This window comes from Siphateles boraxobius, unplaced genomic scaffold (assembly GCF_051911475.1).
Source record: "Siphateles boraxobius isolate OS27281-9 unplaced genomic scaffold, OSU_SipBor_1 65, whole genome shotgun sequence".
NCBI lineage: Eukaryota > Metazoa > Chordata > Actinopteri > Cypriniformes > Leuciscidae > Siphateles > Siphateles boraxobius.
Window position 1 is genome coordinate 13,319,437 of NW_027509192.1, and position 22,151 is coordinate 13,341,587.

General features: G+C 39.8%; 1 protein-coding gene across 2 annotated transcripts in view; it reads right to left on the bottom strand.

The window, feature by feature from the left end:
- Positions 1–22,151, bottom strand: part of roraa (RAR-related orphan receptor A, paralog a) — a 298,753-nt gene that overhangs the window by 14,135 nt on the left and 262,467 nt on the right. For both annotated transcript variants that reach the window (XM_077211106.1, XM_077211107.1), the window contains 5 exons: positions 9,165–9,250; positions 6,599–6,740; positions 2,334–2,729; positions 1,356–1,477; positions 297–429 (listed from right to left, as the gene is read on the bottom strand). In XM_077211106.1, coding sequence (XP_077067221.1) covers positions 297–429; positions 1,356–1,477; positions 2,334–2,729; positions 6,599–6,740; positions 9,165–9,250 — 879 coding nt within the window. The remainder of the gene's footprint in view (positions 1–296; positions 430–1,355; positions 1,478–2,333; positions 2,730–6,598; positions 6,741–9,164; positions 9,251–22,151) is intronic.

A 22,151-nucleotide genomic window follows, 5' to 3' on the forward strand; every position in this document is an offset into this window, starting at 1 on the left:
AAGTTGCGATTTGTCTTTTCTTCCCTATTGGGATGTAAACCACACTCAAAAGAGACAGATCAAACGCACTGTATTGTGGGAAAACAGTATTCCACACAGTATGCCCTAGTCGTATAATGCACATTTTGGCAAATATAATACATTTTCTCATGCATACAAAAAAACTGCATAATGCGCACTGTATAGATACTGCTAGTAGAATGCTATTTAGATGCACTGCAGCAAAGGATTATTTGTGTTTATGCCCTGTAAACTAAGCCGGGATTGGATGATGGTGATGTGAACGCACACTTTACCTGCTTTGAGAAGCACTATCTGATCATTCTGACAGAGCTCCATGAAGCCGTCGATGCGCTTGGCAAACTCCACCACATACTGAATGGCCTCTGTGATTTTAATGGCACACAACTGCCACATGACTTCCCTGGGCTGAGGGGAAACAAAACACAAAACCATTTGCAACGAGCACTTTAAAGAGGCCATATTTTTTATGTAGCAGTTTAATTAAGTACACTCATGATTGCTTACTTAAAATAATTCAGTTTTACATGACCCTTAGAAATAAACAGGCTTTGATACTGTACCAAATATATGTAATTGTGGGCGGTTACCCATGGTTGGGTAACACTTATGTTAAGGTTCAATTTATTAATATTAGTCAATGCATTAGGTGTCATGATCTAACAATCAACAATATATTTACAGCATTTATTAATTTAGGTGAACAATGATTTGTACATATATTAATACATTTTTAACATTACAAGCTTTATAAATTAACATTATTTAATGCATTTGTAAATAAAATAAAAAAATAACAATGAACAATATATCTATTTATAATCTAGGTTAATGTTAATGTACAATGTGTACAAAGAAAGTGCTCTAAATTTAAAGGGATATTTCAACCGAAAATGAAAATTCTGTCATAACTCACCCTCATGTTGTCCCAAACCTGTATGACTTTTTTGTCGTCTTCTGAACACAAAATAATATATTTTGAAGAATATGGGTAACCAAACAGTTGACGGTAGCCTTTGAATTCCACAGTAGGAAAAAAAATACTTTGGAGGTCAATGGGGTCCGTCAACTGTCTGGTTGCCGACATTCTTCAAAATATCTTCTTTTGTGACAGAAGAAAGAAACTCATACGGGTTTAGAATGACATGAGGGTAAGTAAAGGATGAAATAATTTTAATTTTTGGGTGAACTCTCCCTTTAAATGGATCTTCATCCTATAATGCAACCAGCAAGGACATTTTTGATTCCAAAAACATTGCCATATCAGTGTCCCTGCAAGTTAAAACATTAAGAGCATCGCTGTCTTAAGCTTATGAAAAGATGTGTGTGTTTACCTTGTTCTGGTAGCTCTCCACTTCCTCCTGAAGGAACGCCTGCCAGGTCATTTGCTGAAGTTCTTCTCTCAGGTACTGACACGTCTCCATGTGGGACTTGGAAATGTTCTGGGCCAGATGTTCTGAAACACAACGCAACGTACTGTCAAAAAAACCCTGTCTCGCTTGACTGCACTTAACGTACAGACCTATATATATATATATATATATATATATATATATATATATATATATATATATATATATATATATACTCTGTGTGTGTGTGTGTGTGTGTGTGTGTGTGTGTGTGTGTGTGTGTGTGTGTGTGTGTGTGTGTGTGTGTGTGTGTGTGTGTGTGTGTGTGTGTGTGTGTGTGTGTGAGAGAGAGATGGCATTTGCTTCCCATTATCGTTATAAAAAAGTTATTCCTACTAGCGGATTAATTTATGCTTACAGAAATGCTGAGGGAAAAGATCTTTCAAAAGATGCAGCATTTTATTTGTGTCTCCAATCAAGGAGCTGCATTGTAGCGGTCTGTGATTTAAAGTCGATTTAGAAGCGTGTTGACCATCTGTGTTTCTGTACAAAAGGAAATTAGGACAGTATTTCAAGTATAAAAGTGAGTGTGTGTCAATTGAAGGGAACAAAGGTCATATTTGCTTTCAGCAAGAACGAGAAAATGGAGACGAGAGAAAGAAAAAAACAGTATAAAAATTCAATCATGTTGAAAACACATCTGTTAAAAGGAGTCCCAGAGCAGGAGGGGAAGCTAAAAAAAATGATTTCCCTTGGCGCGTGCCCTGCTGGATCCTGATTGGCCCTAATTAATGGAAACTAATTAGAAAAAAAAGAGGTTCTTTTAATGAGTCTTCGAGATGAGACTCCAACCTAATGCTATTTTAAGACACCTTTAGCGATGTTTGCCCCACGGTTGGGTTCTTCCCCCTAGTACCATCCCCTACCCAGAATCCATCGTTCTTCAGAATGATCACTTACCCAACTCAGCCATGGAAACGGTGGGGGACGTCTCTCCGTTGGTGAAGGAACAGTAGGGGAAGAAACCCGAGCCAGGGGTGAAGTCGCAGATGGGCTCCGGCTTGATGCCGTTGATGTCCAGGCCGGACTGATCGGGTGAGGGTTGGATGTCCAGGTAGAAGCTGCTGACGCCCGAGTCAGGCTTGGTGCCGTCGGGTGTGTGGCCGTTCATGTAGCCGCTCAGGTCATCATGAAGCTCGGTCAGGCCATTGGTGGAAAGGCCGTAGGTCGGTGTAAGGGGTTCGGCCTCACCGGGCTGCTGCTGGTGGTCCCGCTGTTGCTGCTGGAGCCGGTGTTTCTGCACCTCTGCATACAGGCTGTCCCGCTGTTTCTTCGACATCCGGCCGAACTTCACCGCTATATGGGGCAAAGACATCGCATTATGAACGGAAATCTCTCTCGAATTGTGACTGCTACCTTAAAAATAATCAAATACAAGTATAAACAGGCTGGTGTGCCAACCAAATCTCATCAGAAAATGTAACTGTTTTATAAACTGCTGATTTGAGTTTGTACCATGTAATTTGTACGTGTAACATGAAGGCCCACCCTGCTAGAATTAACCATCAGATCGTAGGAAAATGTATGATTGAGATCATATTAATTCATTAGATCATATTAATGCTGTTTACACGACGACGTTTTCAACTAAAAACATAAGACTTTTAATGCATTTTGGCGGTTCGTTTACAAGACAACGTGCCTGAAAATGCAAACTTTTGAAAACGGGTTTCTAAGTTCAGGTTTTTGAAAAAAACTCTCTGTGTAAACAACAAAAATGCGAATCTCTGAAGACGATGACGTCATGCACACGTGTATTACGTGTTCAGTCTATAGTGTTTCATCGCCATCTAATGGCCTGGCAGCAGAATACAGCGTTTTTAGTCTTATGGTGTCGTCTGTACGCATAAAACTCAATGGAAAAACTTCTCAGTTTTAAGTACATCATTGTCGTGTAAACGCACCCTGAAATGGTCACAAATTTCCATGCAAGTAGGTTGGGTGAGACTTCTTTGTCTATTAAATGTGTTTATTACAGGGGCAATTGGCATTGCTGCCTCCTAGGGTCGAGTGGTGGTGCATGGCTCACTGCTTACATTGATCAAACCACCAACAATTTGGTTACCAACCACCACACCAGAACTACCTTTACAGAAGACTTCACCTCGTAGCCATTATTACTCAAGAAAAAAACAATAGGCACAATCTCTTTTCCCTCAAGACTCTGCCCTTTGAAGGGAAGCTTAGTGTAACGGCATGGAGAGTACAACTAACTCCCGGGAGCAGGGTTTAATGTCTCTCAGAGGGTATTAGTAGTGTATTGGTCAAAAAAAGGAACCGCTTTGGTAATAGCATTAGCTTTTTCCTGCCGTCTACCTGTCAAAATGATCCAAGAAAACCTGACTAGCATGAATCACCAATTTACAAGGACTCACAAAAAGGAAAGGCCTTCACTCGCAACACCTGGAGGAAGCGACGGAGAGACTGTTTAGCTAAGAAAGAAAGAGCAGCTACAGCTTTAGACTGTCTTTGAACTGGATGAGTGTTAGAAGAACAGGAAGCAGGGGACGGAATACAGTGCGGATCAGATATGAGTGAAGATCAAGTGTTTGTAAAAAGGAAGGACGCCTGGCGAGGACAAGCTGATCTACTGATGGCTGGAAAAAGAGATAAAAGTACAGGAGAGTTTAGCAGAGAATGAAGGGGATAATGGGGCTTTGACTGTTGGAGACTAGAGGAGACCAGAGAAGAGAAGACAGGACAAGACAAAAGAGGACAAGAGGAGAAGCAGAAAAAGATGAAAGGAAAGAATAGGAGAGGAGTAAAAAAGGAGAGAAGAAGAGAGGAAATGAGGCAAAAGGAGAGAAGGAGAGAAAACAAGGTGGGATGAGACTTTTTGAGGTGGGCTGCTATTTGAATAGAGATGAGAGAAAAACAAGAGGACATTTGAGGAGACTAGATAAGATGTGGAGAGGAGGGGAGATGACATGGCGGGACTGGAGACAAGTTGAGACACGATGAGAGGAGATAAAATACAATGAAACCAGTCATGTGAAGAGAAAAGAAGAGACGATTTTGAGATGGGGAGGAGACGAAACATTTGAAAATGAGATCTGTAAAGAAATCACTAGATGAAAAGAGGAAACGGACAAAGAGGATGAAGCTAGAGGATTTGACGAAAGAAGTAAAGGCGAGAATAGACGAGACAAGAATAAATGAGAGGAGAGGGGACGAAAAGAAGATTTGAAGAAAGAAGTGGACATAAGAAAAGAATAAATGACACTGAATAAGATTTTAAGAAAGGGGAGGAGCTGAGATGAGAGAAAACGAGACGAGAGGAAAGTAAATTAAATTAAACACGAGGAGACGATATTTGAAGACAGGGGATGAAACTAAATGAGAGCATAGGATACAAAATGAGACTTGAGGAGTGGAGACAAGAGGAGAGAGAGGAGACATGAGAAGAGAAAATAAAACGAGACATGAGAAGAGTACAGGAGATTAGAGGATATAAGTGCAAAGGAGATAAGACAAGACATGCTTGGAGGAGACAAAAGCGAGGTGTTTAGAAGGGGCACGGGATCAGCTCTGATTTTGAGGCGTATGAATGAGAATGAGTGGAGGCCTAACGTCGTCTCAGACATGTGTGTGTCTGGGTACGCTCTGCGTCTCTGTCACCGTGTAAGGAAGGCAGATGGGGACTGGTGAGCTTCAGTCGGAGTGAAGTCAGAAGTCACCTTGCCTGTCCTGGTTGTGTGTGAGAGAGCAGCCTGGTAGACTCGGAAGACCTGGCCTGATTTCATCCTCCTGTCACGGGCCGTAGTCACACAGCCCAGCCGGAGGCCCAGCAGGGGGCCTCCACACACACACACACACACACACACACACACACACACACACACACACACACACACACACACACACACACACACACACACACACACACACACACACACACACACACACACACACACACACACACACACCTGTGCACCGTTAATGCTGCTCACCTGCATTGTCTTTAATGAGCCTGCTTTAATGACGCTCATTTAATAAAAGCTACTTGCTGTCAGATTCTCCACCCTGACTGAGCATGCCCTGCAGTCCAGAACCACAACTGCCTCTTAAATTCAGCTTGTCACAAGTTTGGTAAAAAAATAATGAGCAAAGGGCGCTGATTACAGAGCAGGTACTCTACTTAAGTGACATGGCAAGACCAGGGACAAAGGTAAGTACTGAATAAAAGTAGTAATGGACTAAACATATTCTATTACACTATCCACGTAATTGTTTCCTTGAAGTCCTCAATGTACTTTCAATTTAAATTTAGCTGTCGCCATTAAAATAGACTGTTTTTGTTCTTGTACCTTTAAGATTTCTATATTTAAATGACTTTGGTTATGATTGTCTCATGTCTTTGGATGCGAAATGAACATTGAATAGGGCTTTTATAAATTGACGTGAACTGCCGAGGTAAATCTTGTCATTTTGGTATTGTGAACAATTTCCCCCCCAGTTTCATAGACAAGGCTTAAGCTAGTCCCAGACTAAAATGCATGTTTGAGCTGTTTTAACTGAAAGAAACTTTCACTGACATATCTTAAAATATGTCAGTGCCATCATTTTGTCTTAAAAATGGCAGGTTTATAAAAGCTACTTAAATGTCCTAACTGAGCTAATCCTGCCTTAATCGAAGCCCTGTCAGTGAAACCAGACCTACAATTATAAAAATAAAATTAATTATGTTTATTTATGATACCTATGAAATTAGCCTTTTTTTGTCATTTAATTTAGACATTATTACAAAAATCCTAATTATTTTGACAAAAATGTCAAAAATAGACTTTATTTCAAAATATAATTTCCATCAAGGAATGTTATTAAACACAAAACATAATTTAAGATGGAAATGACACTGTGGTGGAAATGACTTTCATAATAATAATGAAAATACATAAAATATATAAATCACAGATGCATCCTGTGATGGATGTGCTGTATGTCACATTTGTGGACTTTGTTAAAAAAAAATTCCATTATATTTTCCTCTTTTACTCTACTTGCAATCAGGTTTGTATTCTCAAACCATAACTGAAAAACCCTCTGTCAGGTTTCACGTTCACTTTGCACGCTGCTCTGTTTGGTATTTTGCATGCATTCGATGTTCTGTATCTGTGGAGACTGCGTTCTCCCTCTGGTGCCTGCTGTCCTGGACATGGACTCACCGTCACGTGACATGCCCACGGCCAGACACTTCTGCAGCCTGCAGTGCTGGCATCGGTTCCGGCTGGTGCGGTCAATCAGGCAGTTCTTCTGACGCGGGCATGAGTACGCAGCATTGCTCTGCTGACTCCTCCTGAAGAAACCCTACAGGCCCCAGAGACAGACAGAGAGAGGGTTGGTTAACCCATGCAGGGCTCAACAGTAAGACTTTTTAAGATTTTTACCAGTATCATTAAAAAAAAAAAACTATACATACAAATTTTAGTATTAGGAATGCATTTTCATACACTAAAAGGGAAGTTGCTACGTTCAATTTTTTTTTAAGTACAACCAACTTGGATATTTAAGTCATTTAATTAATTTCAGTTAAAATGGGCCACCTTCTGAGTTGAGTTTAAGCAATGTTAAATGTAAAGTAATGTTAAACTATTTTTTTTTACAAACAGCATGTCAAACAGAAATGATAAGAAACAAGAGTAGATAATCAGAAAGGCACATAAAGGCAAAAAATACAATTCGTGGGTATAGAGGAGAGGACGAGAGAAGCATTAGGTGAATATAGGGAGATAAATTGATTGAAATTGATGTTTTAATGTAATTTAAATACAGTTAAATTATAATTAAATGTGTTTTATCAGAAATGTCTGTTTCACTTTGCAGTTTGACTAGCCTATTTTTACTGATCAGCCGGCCCATTTTACCTGAATGCTGCTCATCTCAAAAAATGTGGGAAAGCTATGTTTCAAAACCTGAATGGCCTGAACAATTATATTTTATTACATCAATTCAATACACAAAAATATTAAAAAACGTCCTTATTAATCATAAGAACACAGTTTAATGTCATGCATAGGTTTTTAGTTAGTGTCCCAAGCAATTAACCAAAAAGTGGCCCAAATTACCTGATATCACCCTACATAAATTACTGACTTTAAAAAAATGACTTGAATCTTGTATGACTTGTAAAAAAGTAGAAAATTACTTAAATTTGATGAGTTAAAGCAATGCAAAAACATATGCTGTCATAACATTGATCATATATTTTTAAAGTGTATGTGTACAAATATTTTGATAATAGTAAAACTATTTTCATTTGCATTAACAGCTGCAAATTATACATCCTTGTCTGCACACTTCTAAATATTATTTATATAATTATTATACCATAACATTTTTATATCATTATTTATTAAGAAAAACCTTTATGCCTTACAGCTGAATTGACCTCAAACTGGCGACAGACATGCATCTATACCTTACAAGGCATATTATCCCACATGAAGTGCTCATAAAACATTTCTGTGGCAAATGCTGAACAGATGGTGGCAGCTTTACAAAAACACTTGCTTTAATCATATAGACATGTTTCTCTTTAGTCAAGATACATCCGAGCGACACAAACTTTGGTGCGGTAACTATAAAAAGCAGTTTGGAACGAGTATTTTTCCTCATTAACAATTGGCACGGCTAGTTCAGAGATGGGTGAGAATGGTAGTAAATAATGGTTTGTGCAAGGTTATTAATGTTGAAAAACAGAGCTCGGACCCAGTGGTTGGCTCTGGGGTGGGTGGGGGGGGGGCTGGGGAATGGGCGCCCACGTTGAGTTTATTTCTCATCCTTTTGACTTAATTAATTGATTCCAGCTCGTCATTAACACACCCCACTCCACAGCTCCGTACACATATGTCTTAATTAGTTGCTCATTGGCTGTTTAATTACTAGAAAACAGCTGACAGCTGCCAAGTTGCTTTCTAATGGCAGCCATTATGAAAGCGGGGTAGGACTGCCGGTGACAAGCAGCGCTCCTTAATAATGCTATGATTTATGGGCCGGAGCGTTGTGCTCGCACATATCATTAAATGTCTCTGTGCCTCGAGTAATTAGTAATCATTAAAGATACATTTCAGCAGTTTATTCTTCAGGCCTGCACGTTTCTGCCGCCGAGTGAGTGACGGAGGGAGATGCTGAGCAGAGAGTCTGTCTATTGTGCGGGAAAACAAAAAACGAGGCGTTCAAGAGCCGCGTCCACACGTTCGTTTCTGCCGACTCCTGCTCGCGGAATGCTAACGAGTCGCTCCGGTGACAGGCGGAAAACAGGAATACACAATAAGCACAAAATTCCTCTTTGCTGAGTGGACGGCGTGTTTGAAAAATGCACAAAAAGAGGAGCTTCGGTGGGAAAGAATGGGGGGGGGGCATGGTTGCAAAACTGCTAACGACGTGCTGTGATGCAAAGCCCTCCTGTTTGACGGTTTTATAATAAAAAAAAGTCAAGTGCAGCAAAGATGGTAAAGAAAAACAAGACAAAGGGATTATATTGTTGTCGTATTGTAATAGTGACGTTTTTAGCAACATTACAAACTGACTATGCGAGTTATTAAGACTCAGGCGTGTGAAGAATTGTGAAGTCCTGTAAGCACAATAGTAGTTGTTTCTTCTTTTAGACAGACAATAATCCGAAAGAAACTTCTCTGTTATTTTCCAGAATGTCTCATTTGTTGGCTTTTCCCGCTTTTTCTTTGTCAAGCGAGCGCGCTTACCCGCTGACAGGGTGGTTTAGCTTCTTACCTTGCAGCCCTCGCATGTTATCACGCCATAATGGATGCCTGATGATTTGTCTCCACAGATCTTGCAGGGAATTATTTCGATTTGAGCTGCGGAGAAAGAAAAGAGAGAAGATACTGTCAAGATTTTTCACTGTCACCAGTCACCACGCAACACCTCCTCCACGGCTGCATGTTGCGACATGAAACGGTGCCGAGCTTCAAAAGCATCACGTCGATGCCACCCTCGGCTGCTGCGTATTTGGAGGAGGCCATTCTGACTTTAAACAGAAAACCCTACAAAAAGCACGGCAAACGTGATGTCAACTCGTGACTTGGAAACAGATGGAATCGTAATAAATCACCACCGTTTCCCTGCAGAGCCTTTTGGGCAGCAATATCGGGAGAAACCCAACTCTATAGCACATGACTGGACCTTTTCCGCCACTGGAATATTGGTTCACAGCTGCCTGTTCAATTTAAAAACAGCCAAGCGGGTTTACCACCTCTGAGACGGAGTTCAGTCCAAATGGCCTAGCGTTGATACAAAGAAAATGTGATGTATTTGATGAAAAATATCAGAGCTATAAGGTTTAGAGTTGAGAGAAGCTTTTTTTTTTCACTACATTTAAAGAGATCACCCAAACTTAAAATTTTTTAATCATTTACTCACCTTCATGTCATTCAAAACCCATACGACAAATTTTCTCATGGAACAAAAAAGAGATATTTGGTAGAATGTTGACATTGCTCTTTTACATTCAATCGAAGCGCATAGTGACCAAAGTCGAGCTCCAAAAACAACAAAAAAAGTACCCTAAAAGTTTCTAAGGACCTGTTTACACCCGGTATTAAGAAGCGTTTTGGTTGATCGGATCACAAGTAGACAAGGGAGACACATTTCCGTTTACACCTGGTGTTCTAATATGTCTCTTTTGTCCGATTTCGACCACTTCAGTCCTGATTTCTTCGAGGGGAGGCTCATGCAATTTACATATGAAGGCGCCCGGAGATGACGGAAAAACATACGGAGAGCAGAAGATTTCGTTGTGTGTGTTAGAAATCAGGAATGGTGAGAGAGCATTGTGCTTGGTATGTTTTTTGTCTTCAAATCAAACTTACTGTAGGTCTTCAGCCGACAAAGTTTAAATCCCGTCTGGCTAGCGCGCTTCCTAAATGTTTACGCATTAGGTCATTCAGCGGAGAGTAGGCGGTCTTTTGCGGCTTTTTTATCCTATTATAACTTTTAAGCTATTCATTGAAACTGTCATTAATGTAATTCAAATATGCGCATATTGAAACTTGGCAGTCATGATTGGTTTTGAGACACAAGAACCGATAATGTTTGGCATTATTGTCAAACATAATGTTACATAGTTGAATATATGCATGAATGTTAATGAGATTTGAGAGCTGCAGAGTGAGTAAATTTCAATTGATTCCTCAAACGGATCTATCCTATAACTCCAGAAGTGTTGGAATATAGTGCACGAGTTGTACATGCCTTTTAGGAGCTCGACAGACCCTAGTCCCCACTCACTTTCATTCTATGGAAATGAGCACCTTAAACATTCATCCAAACATCTCCCTTTGTTTTCCATGACAAACAGAAGTCATGCAGGTTTTGAACGACACAAGGGAATAAAATATGACAAAACTTGAATTTATGAGTGAACAATTCCTTAACAGAAGTACACTTGTGAACTGAATATTGATTCCGACAGATAAGACCTGGCACAAGTTGCATAAAAAGAGTCAGGCACCTCGAAGTAAAGGCCACGGCAATGTAATCACATCAAAGGACCCGAACCAAACCTCTGGCCATTGCAAAATAGACCTTACCACGCAAGAGCTTCACTCTATATTTAGCCGGATTACAGCTGAACAGTCACTGTTTAATGTAGCCTAAGCATTTTATTTCTACTTGACAGAAATTGCTCCCTCTAGTTCTCTTAGATCACAAGCCAAAGTTCCCCGCAGCTATTGCCTACCTCCAGCCAAAATACTGCGGCTCGATAATATTTTAGTGAACCTTATAAATCCAATCATACGGAATTAATTTGCACGCATCAAATTGCCACCGCTGAGCGATGCATCCGCGGCTGCCCATTTCATCATCTGCCTTCAAGCTCCCGTTGTGTCATCTGGATAATGTCAACGTCCCCACAGCACGGCCAAGGGTCTGTCTCTCTCTCTCGTTCTCTTTCAGCTCTGCGCTGCTGATCCACTAACCCGGTACGCTCACAGCCGGTACACCGTCAACATGCCTGTAAACGACACATTAAGCCCACACAGTTTTCGCTGATATAAACCGTTGTTCTCCTCAGGAGAGCTTCTTGGGAATTGGCAGATCTGCTGATTCAATATCCAACGAGTTTTTTTTATCATTAATTTATAATTAGGAAACCATAATAATTTTTTTTTCTTGCATTTCGAGAAAAAAAAAATCACGGGCAGTGTACTCTGTTGTTTGTTTTTGTGTTCTCTCGGCATGAGCATTAGCGCGCCAGTGTGTTCCTACTCCTTTAGCATTTTCAGCCTCATTACTTACATAATTTGTTCTGACATGCACTCACAACAACTGAAGCATGCTGTAATTAAGGCTGGCTGTGGTTGAGGTCCAGGAGAGAGGCTGTAGTACCAGGCCCCTGCCAGTAGGTGGCAGTCCAGGGCTGTTGAGTACAGTCTTTCCCAGGCTCGTAATCCCAGCTTCCATGTCCTGCCCTACAGGCTGAAGCGGCTTCACACTGCTGGCATCACAGACTACCAGGCTGCAGGTTCGAGCCTGCGGGGGCCAAGCCGCCGCACTCCTATCTGACTCGCTCCCTAGGCACTGCTCAGAGGGCCCTTCGTTTTAGCCGGAAAGAAGCAGGTACACTTGCTGACGAAGCTCGTGCCACATCAGTCGAAGGCGCAGGAAGTGAAGAGGGCATAACTGGGCACTCGGGTGGGTTTGGGTCCCGCCTGGCGCAAATTCTCACTCTACTCTCTCTCTCGCCAGGCCTCCACATGAAACACTCACAAAGCTCTTTGTCTCCCGCCTGGCTCACGCTGCGGGGTTGCAGTGCTGGATCGGAGCTTCCTTTGTCTACGGAGAGCGCTAAACCAAAATTGTTCTGCTGAAAAAAAATCCTCACAGCAAGATTAGGACGGGGAGTAATTCATCCAGCTCCAGTGCAAACACACTCGCCTAATAACGCATACTGTGAGATATTCAGTTGCTCGAACAGTTCCACGTTTACAGGGTGGTATTTGCCAGCACTGGATAACTGAATAACTTTTAGGGAAAAACTATTATGGTATTCCTGTATTTTTTGGATGATTTTACCATGTAAATGCCACAGATTTCACATAAATACATTGTTAACCATTTAGAAAGCATACTGTGACTGTGGTATTATTATTATTATTTATCACAGTATGCCTTATAATGTTCACAATGTATTTGCTAAACATGTCACTAATAAAAATAATAATAATAAATATAAAATTGTTATGCTTTCTAGAGTTATATTATAATGATTATAATTGTCATTATTAGACGATTTTAAATAAAATACATTGTTAGCCTTTTAGAAAGCATACTATCTTAATAATAATAACAATAATAATAATAATACCAATTAAAATCACAATATGCTTTTTAAAGAGTTCATATAAAAATATATGATTATTATTATATTAGAACTATTTAGACAGCATATTGTGATTAAATTATTATTATTATTATTACTATATAATTAATAATTATTATTATTAGACAATTCTCCTACAAATACATTGCTAATACTTTAGAGAGCGTAATGTGACTTTATAATAATAACAAATAATTTAAAATCACAGTATGCTTTCTAGAGAGTTCATAATATACATTATTTAAATGCAAAAAATGACATTTGTCACAATAGTTGTTATTATTATTATTGCATAATTTTTTCATATAAACACATCAACCGTTTTGAAAGCATGATACAAATATGTATTATTATTATTAATCACAGTGTGCTTTATAAATAGTTTATAATAATGATAATAATAATAATACATTTCTCAAAAAAAAGAGAAAAAAAACCCCACATAGGTTATAAAGCCAGATGTTTATCTACACCGCAGACAAGATGATGACTGATACTGCATGTCAGACAGTGTTCGTGCCATACACCGCGGCTGGTCGAAAAGGTCTCAGCCTACGGGCAACATCAAACATACCACAGACACATAACACACAGAGTTACGCAAATGAAAACGCACAGTAAAAGGGCACAGGGCCGTGGTAACATTAAAGATCAAACCTTTGCACTAAATGACTCCCATTGCGCCTACATTGAAATGTGTGGTAGCAAAGAGCAAATCTGATGCAGCTTGTTAGTTGGGTCTGCTCTGTTGTGACTTCCTGGAGCCCACTTCAAGGTCACTGAGTCAGAGCTGACAGCGAGTCAGAGCCCTGAGGAGGAGTGACGTGTCACTTCGCTGTCCCCTCTCTCAGCTAATGCTATCTTTCTCACCGTCTATCGCCCTCCATCCCTCTCTCTCATTCCACGACCCAATCGCAATCAGGCCCCGTCTTTGCCATGCCCTTTAAAGCCCTCAAATCAGACCTCATGGGAGACAAGCCCCTGCTCTTGCTAACAGAAGCCCCTCAGTTTCGGCTAACATCAAACACACTTGTCACTTGCTCACCAAATGGCCATTTTAATTGGTACGGCACATAGTTCATGCACATAAATTCAGACTGAGGCCATATTTCATAGCACACCATCATCCGTGACAGTCCGGCTCTCTGAGACTGCTTAGCCGTGCTGCGCCACAACTGCAAATCACAGCAATATTGTGTCTCGCGTTTAAGGACGCATATGATCGTCTGATATTTAAAGGAAAATAGTTCATATAAAATCCATGAAGGATGTGGTTGGTCCCATATTTTAGCATCTTTTAGCTTCTGTATTTAGGCTACTGCATTTGAAGTGTAACATATAACAAATAATGTTAAAAATGACATTAGAATGGAAAATGAAAAATATAAATGTGAAATAAACACTTTTGTCTCAATTGTGTAAGCCCTAGTAGCTCTTTGTTAAGTTACAAGCTAGGCTAGGCTAAATTTCTAGGCTACATTTGTAATGTAATTTGTGTGAAACTTGACACTAATTGTTTTTTAAGAGATTCTGTAAAGTCATATGTTAGTAGACCAAATTCAAAGTGAATGAATTTTAGCAGTTGATAGCCAATTAAGAGTTTCCTTTATTTTTCTTATGAAACACTTACTGTCCCTTATTTTCCTCTGCTGAAGTTAGAATGCATTCACACTTTAATTCAAGTCTTTCTTGACAAAAGTGCAAAAGAATGAAAACCACAGCAAAAGGTTGCTCATCAAACAGTGGAGACAATAATAATATCACCATAATGTGTGCTAACACCTCAGCGCTAACTGTCACAGTCGCTCTGTATTCTTTAGCGCATTAACGCTGACATCAGCATCACAAAGGGGCTCATTCTCCATGCTGAGCACTTCTTAAAAGTGCTCTCTCCTCATTTGTACCTGAGGAGCTTCGTTCTAAGTGAGGCGAAAAGTGTGATGTTGACACAATATATTGAAGGCGTGTGAAATATTCAGGAATGTTCACTCGCTAATGGAGGATTCCAGGATCCAGCTAGTGGGGGAGGGTTGATCGCTAACTTCAGCAGAGTGCTTCTTCCCGTCTGCGCATACAAAATGATATGGCTTTTTTTCTGTTCAGCAGTATTAAAACATCCTGATCTCCTTTTCTGCACACAGACGTCAGTGATATTGTTTGTCTGGCGTGCTGAAAATCAAGCTACGTGACTAGCGATAGGCCAAAGCGCTAACAACGCATTTGTGGCACATTTCCTCCTGCATGCAAATCAGCACAAAATGCCTCTAGTTATTCCCACTGTGGGCTAAAATCTCGCTGAATTGTTGGATTGTTGACATAACCTGGTGGGATTAGGATTATCCGCTTATGCTTTAAGGACACATACTCATAAAGATGAGAGCTTAACCCGTTACACTAGTGCACCAAACATAGCCAACACTGTTTTTCAGCAAATCTATTAGCGTTTCCACTTTCAAACAGATTCAGAATTGGCCACTAATGAACAAAATATGTACCTTGAAAGCTTAAAACAGTGTTCGCAGTGACTACAAGTCATTCATTTTCATTGTAAGTTGTCGATAAATCTTGCTAGGCACATACAGTATGTGCGCACTATGCTGATGACAAAATGTACATCACACGCATTGAACAAATACTCTAGTGAACTCATAAAAACCAAAGTATACTTTTGGCTTAAATTAAACAACTGCATTAAACAGTATGCAAATTAGCATTGATGTGACAACCAATGGGAGTGCAGACAGTGATCCACTGCCTGATATGATTGGATGCAGCAGTGGATGTGTGCGTGAAGGGCTGTTAAAAAAATACGCACGTTTTTTCTTAAAGATGCAGTGTTTTATTTTCACACCATTAGCGGCACCAAACGAAACGGATCTGTTTGAGTGATCTGAATTTATAAGAAAAATTGGCACAACCAAAAGCATGAGCTTGAGATGCAGCTACCGGTTTGGCCAGTCAAACTTGACTAAAAACAGTTGTTGTTTCTGCAATTTAGTTTGGTATCTCTAGTGGAGCAAAAATTGCATACTGCCCCTTTAAATGCAGCAATTCCAGGGGCCTGCAGTGTGTGTGTGTGTGTGTGTGTGTATGAGGTTGCTAATATGCTTGTGTGTTGACATCTGTCAGTGACCAAATGATGCAAGCCAGTGGGCTCATGTCAGGGAATTACGTAAGTGATTGGACAGCCATGCTGGAATTGCGGAAAGTGCCACATTACAGCCAGATTAACAACAGTCCTTCAGGCCAGAGAACATGGACAAACAGCAGTTTAATCAAATTCCTCTGAAATGTCTCACTGCTGTTCCAGATTGTTTCAGTAAATAATGTAGCCCGTGTACATTCTCCAAATGTCCTCTGTGGTACGACACAAACCTCTTGTGCTATTCGGCTGGGTTAAGTATAGGTTTAAGAAAATATGTCAGTGGGAACGACTTTAGTTTAGGGAATCGGCTAGCGTCTGTTTGATTAGCTGGTTTTGTAGCAAGAGTAGTCTAAAATCTCACAGATTTTTGGGATTTGGCCAAGTAACAGCAAAAACATAAGTTTACTTCCACTTCTTTTCTTTTATTCCAATTTCAGCAGAAAGAAGGGAAGGTTATTTGAATGTCAGCCTCACAGGACGGCCATATTAGTAGTAGTAACCTTCATATTCCTTCCACAAAGATGCAAAAGCATAAATGTGCAATTTGTTTAGGGATTTTAGTATGTTTAGCTATTACCTTGAGACCTCGCTGACCGCATGTGCTATATGCTGGAGCTGAGAGATCACAGGCGAGAATGTCGCGAATCCCATTTAAATGCTATGAATGGTAAAATTTTTGCAATCAAGCAACAAAGAGAGCTGGTTTCAAGTCCGCAGACAGCAGTTTGATCACGTGGGTTTGTTTGATAGCCTGTGCGCATGTTTGTTTGTGCTTCCCATTTAATTCCTCGCGTTTAATCACAGTCCGCCGCCGTGATCCATCGTCACTTGAGACCACCGGAGATCTGAGAAGATCAGAGGAGATAAGGATGAGCGAGAGAGAGAGAGAGAACTTCTCATTCTTTTCCTCTTGTTGCTCCTGTAAATCGCTGAAGTGGCGGGTTCGACCCAGTGCTGGCTGCTTGCCTTTGGGCAGCTTTCAGGAGTGAACTCATGCATGCATCTGTGTGTTTGTTTGTGTATGAGGCCATTAATTTTTCAGTGCCACACACGAAAACTCAAGATCCCTCCCAGCAAACACAGCAGCTTGTGTTACCGTACTTCTAGATGTACCCAACTGTCTCAGTTAAATGCATTTTGACATACCATATAGTACAGTAAGAGCAGGAGTGTTTCTCAGTCGGCAGAAAGGAGACATCTCACTTCAAGTGACTTTTTCTTGTTTATTTTACACGGGTATAAGAATAAGGTACTTAATAATTAAATTTATATATATATATATATATATATATATATATATATATATATATATATATATATATACTTATTATTTGTTCTTGCACAACATAAATAAGAAATTATTTCTATGTGATACAATAAAAGGATTTTTTGGGCCATGAAATAATTTTGTGATCCTTGAGTCCATGAATCCGTTCAAATTGTGCATTTGAATGAATAACTTAAAAAATTCAGTGTGATGCAAAATATCAAGTGTATTGATATTATTTATTTAATTATTACAGCAGGTTTGCATACACGTACGTCATTCTTCAAGAAATCCTATTTATTCTTCCGTGCATTAGTTGTATGTGCAAAATGTATGAATATAATGTATATACAAATATATCAAAGTATGAATCAACTCAAATTCATAATTTGAATGAATCAGTTCAAAAATCTAAACACCCTTTCATCATCCATTGCGACCCAAAATATAAAGTGTGTTTGTATCATTTCATTTAATATTTAATTATTTCAGGTTTGCATGAACTTCATTCTTGAGGCAATCCTAAATATTATTCTTCCTTGCGCTGAATTTAATAAAGTGTTGAAAACTGTATTTCAGATTTTTTTTTTTATCTCCTTTGGCTAAAATGGAAGGCTGGTTAAAATTATGTTTTTTTTCTGAATTAAAACATTTGAAATCATTTTAGAGTAAATACATAAATCACGAGAAGTGAGATGTACATCAAATAAGAGTGAATATATATATATATATATATATATATATATATATATATATATATATAAGCTATATATCGCCCTGCCCTATTCCTCATTTATGCATTCGGTGGCAAGAGATTGACGAGCTTTCTGGCTGCGAGTGTGAGCGAGACTCATGCACTCATGGGAACAGAACAAAAGGATGGGGGTTACGATGCAGACAAGTTGCGTGGAGAGGAGCGTGTGTGCCAAACTCTCTCCTCCGCCCTGCCCCGACACCCTTTTTCTCTCTCCTTCCGTCTGTCTCCATCTCTCTTTCCTCCTGTCCTCCTCTTCTCAGTGACAGGCAAAGCTTTTCCACCGGAGCAAGGCAGTCTAGAGCCACAGGGCACGCCACCTCTCGCTGTGTCACCGTGCACCTGAATCCCACGGGAATGAGAGACCAGGGAAAGGAAGACGAGAAAGACTGAGGGAGAGGTGCATTTGCATCGCGCCGTCTGTGCTGTGTTGCTCCAACAAACACAAATCAAACGCAGGCAAACCTTCCACATGCATAAACATTTATCTTCAATTTGAAAAGGAGCCATTATCGTAATCATACGGTGCATCAAATGGAATTTAGACCAGGTCTAAATGCGTCATTTGTTTGTAAAACTGTCATTATAATATGACAGGAAATTTTGTGCAGTTGAGCGAAAGCTCGCCATTGTCTATTTTTGTTTACGAATGCCATGTGTGGCAACGCTTGACGTTGCACATCGCTGAGGCTTAGAATCATTGAAGCTGAAACATCAGAGGAGCCATTTTTGGAGTCATGCTCCTGCAGTTTTTTTTTTTTCTGTGTCAGAAGATATATATTTTTATTTTTTCATCTCAAACCAGTTTCCAGACTGCTTACGAATACGAATGGGACTCTGCCAGCCGGGCAGGAGAGGCCACGCTGATCTCTAACATGCAATATGAATTTGAGCCTTGTATGGCTGATTTAATCTTCGATTGGGAGCTTCAATCTCCTACAGCTGAGTGCTTTAGTTAAACACCAATCAGATCACATCGAGCTCTCAGGGGAGCCAATCCAGCGCAATGAATGACAAAACAATAAATCACGGAGGAATGAATATATATATATATATATATATATATATATATATACACACTCAGAAAACCTTTGCACAACAACAACGAAGCTTGTTCGACGGCACAAGGGAATTCTGTTTCCATGTGGTGCTGATGTTTTATACCTGTAATTGCAGCATTAATATGTCACTCCAGAAGAAGCATCATGGCTGTGGATTAGAGATGTGCCATAACTAAATATTTTCTAAACTGACTATTCCTGGCTGCCTGAACATCTAGTCCATTAATCGGTTTTAAGGAAGTGCTGTATATTTAGGCTTGTTTCGGGTTTACCGGTTTCTTAGAGGCCGTTTACACAAGACATGTTTTTGTGTCAACAAATCTGAATGTGTACTGATGTAGCATAAATAAATATATATACATACAGGGCTTTACATTAACACCCACGGCGGAATGATTTTTGGGCGGAATGATTTTTAAAAAGAATATATTATATACATTTTTCAGTTGGAGTCTTTTAAAAAGGCAGCTGAAATAATAAACTAAGTGCAATGAAGTGTAGTCAAAAATATTGAGGGATTGCGCATAATTTTACTCATTCCCGCAGGTTTTGTGCTCACACCCGAAGTGCACGCTAAATTTAGTTATTTTTCGCTGCATATTGTGCTTAAACCGTCAAATACACACAAAATAATGTCAAAATGCCGATCTTGGCGAGTATTCACGTATGTTTTGTTTAAACATAAACAGTTGAGATAGAAAATGCATTTATAACCGTACAATGGATCCGTGTGCCCTAATATACCTGCTGCCAAGTTATGAGATAATATAAAAAAATATCTCTCTGGCAGTTTTATCCCATGGTATCTGTGTCAAAATTGTGGCCAGTGAAAATGCTGGGTGGCTAGTAACTTTGGAAAACAACTAACCGAAGTGGCTGGTGAGCAAAAAAGGTTTGTCAAGCCCTGTATATGTAGGTCAAAAATAATACCACAATCACTGACATACCTATTCATACTAGGAATAGTCTGGCCTAAATTAATAGAAAAAAATACCATGTAATTTGCTTACCATGATTATGTGAGAAAAACCGACATGTTTGATCATTAAAAGTCATGTAGTCTGTGGGTCCAGCGCTACCAAAAAAAAAGTGGTGAGCAAGGAGAAATGGAGATCTATAAAGCAACTATTCTTGGGAAAGAGTATGTGTGCAACTAATAATTTAACCACCCACACACACCAATCACAAACCTGATTGACTCAGGCCAAATGGGAAAGCACTGACAGAGAACGTTTCACGGCAGCCAGCAGGGTTTCCTAATGGACATCCAATGGGACACGACGAGCCGACCCGCAGCTGGGTCTCTAACACCTGACTGCACAATGTTCCATCCACAGCACCCCGTGGTTTCACTCGGCAGAGATACACTGTACAGCCTGTAATCTCTGTGCAGTGAATTGAAGACAAAGCTAAACACATAACCCTACATGTCTAGTTAAGCAGTTTTAAAAGTAGTCAGATTACAGTGTGACATTGAAAATTACTTAGCTGTAAATTCAAATGACTGGTGTTGATGAGTTTTAGTCTATGCTGTTTTCAGTTGATGAATGAACAAACTTTCATGTCAGCTTTCAAATTCTGTCAGTTTTATAACAAAATTCAAACAATAAACACCGTTTTGGTGCTCTTTAATGTGCGATGACATCACCAGTAGCTGAATTGCAATTAGGGCACCATTTGAGCAAAATCACTGTTGGCCTGGCTCTTGCATTCTTGTATGCAATGTCCTTTTTTTCACAATACACTTTATCCAAGTGGATAAAATAAAGTCCTGTCCTACATTGTTCTCATTTAATCTTCCTTTTCACAGAAATTTCAATCAAAAATTAAAATTGTGTCACCATTGACTAACTCGTTGTTCCAAACCTGTATGACTTGGAGTCTTCTGTGGAAAACAAAAATAAATATTTAGAAAAATGTACCAGTGTTCCAATTTGGACCCATTGACTTTCATTGTATGGACAAAAACAGTTAAAACATTCTTCAGAATATCTCCTTTTATGTTCACAGAAGAGGTTTGGAACAACTGGAGCAAATGGTGACAAATTTAATTTTTGGGTGAATTTATTTGGATTTACCACTAATGAAAAATTACAACTTAAACTACCAAAAGATAAACAGAAATCTATTTGGTTGCACTTTATTTTACAATATGTGCATTTACAGTGTACTTCCCTAAGAAAGAACAGCTAATATAAGATAACTACATGAGTAAAGTTTAGGTTTTAGGGGTAGGTTCAGGGTTAGTACCTAGTTATTACCCAGTTATTGCAATTACTGTAGTAAGTACATAGTATGTAGGCCTAACATGGGGAACATAACTGTAAAATAAAGTGCTACCATCTATTTACAATGGAAGTATAAGGGCTAATCATTGAAAACCAATGTTCAAAAATATTAAAGACTGAAGTACAATTTGGTTGTTTGGCCTCTTATAATAAGCCCATGATACATATTTTTGCCACAGCCCTATTATGTGCTGTAACTATTGATAAATGTGCGGTATCCAGCTTTAACTGGTTGAAACCGTGTTGCATTGGCTTGCGTATTTGTGTGTGTGTGTGTGTGTGTGTACTCGTACACACGTGTGTGGCTCTGCTGAGATAGTTGAGGGATAAAGCGTTCCATTTACCCAGAGACCAATTCTGCTTTTCTGCTCATTTCTGGGGAATCGGACCAAACACCTGGCCTGATTCCTTACTCAGCCGTTTCGTCCTTATCCAAGCCTGCATTCACACATAAATCATTAGCCGATACTTTCCATCCCAAACGTCTACTTATCCTCAGATTTTCAACCGCCCAACACTCAACTCCTTGTTATTCACCCGGGCTTATTTGTCGAGTTCTGTTTAACTCGATCGGACGACACCAGCATTGTTGTTTTGAACTGTCTGCGCTTTGCTCGGCCATCTGCGCAGGCGGGCGGCCTCGCGTTGTGTCTTTCAGAGTACAGTAGGGCACGCTCGGCGCCCCTTGCCCCAGCTGGCCCTGTCTGTCAGCCCCAATAACGTCTCCGGTCTGCTCAGAATGTGTTACCGTCCTAACCATCATATCAGTTTACATAACAAGCGCTGCGTCCTGGGCTCCAAGGTCAAAGCAGTCTCAGTCACTGCCAGAGACCACAACCATCCTGGGAATGCAGTTAATACA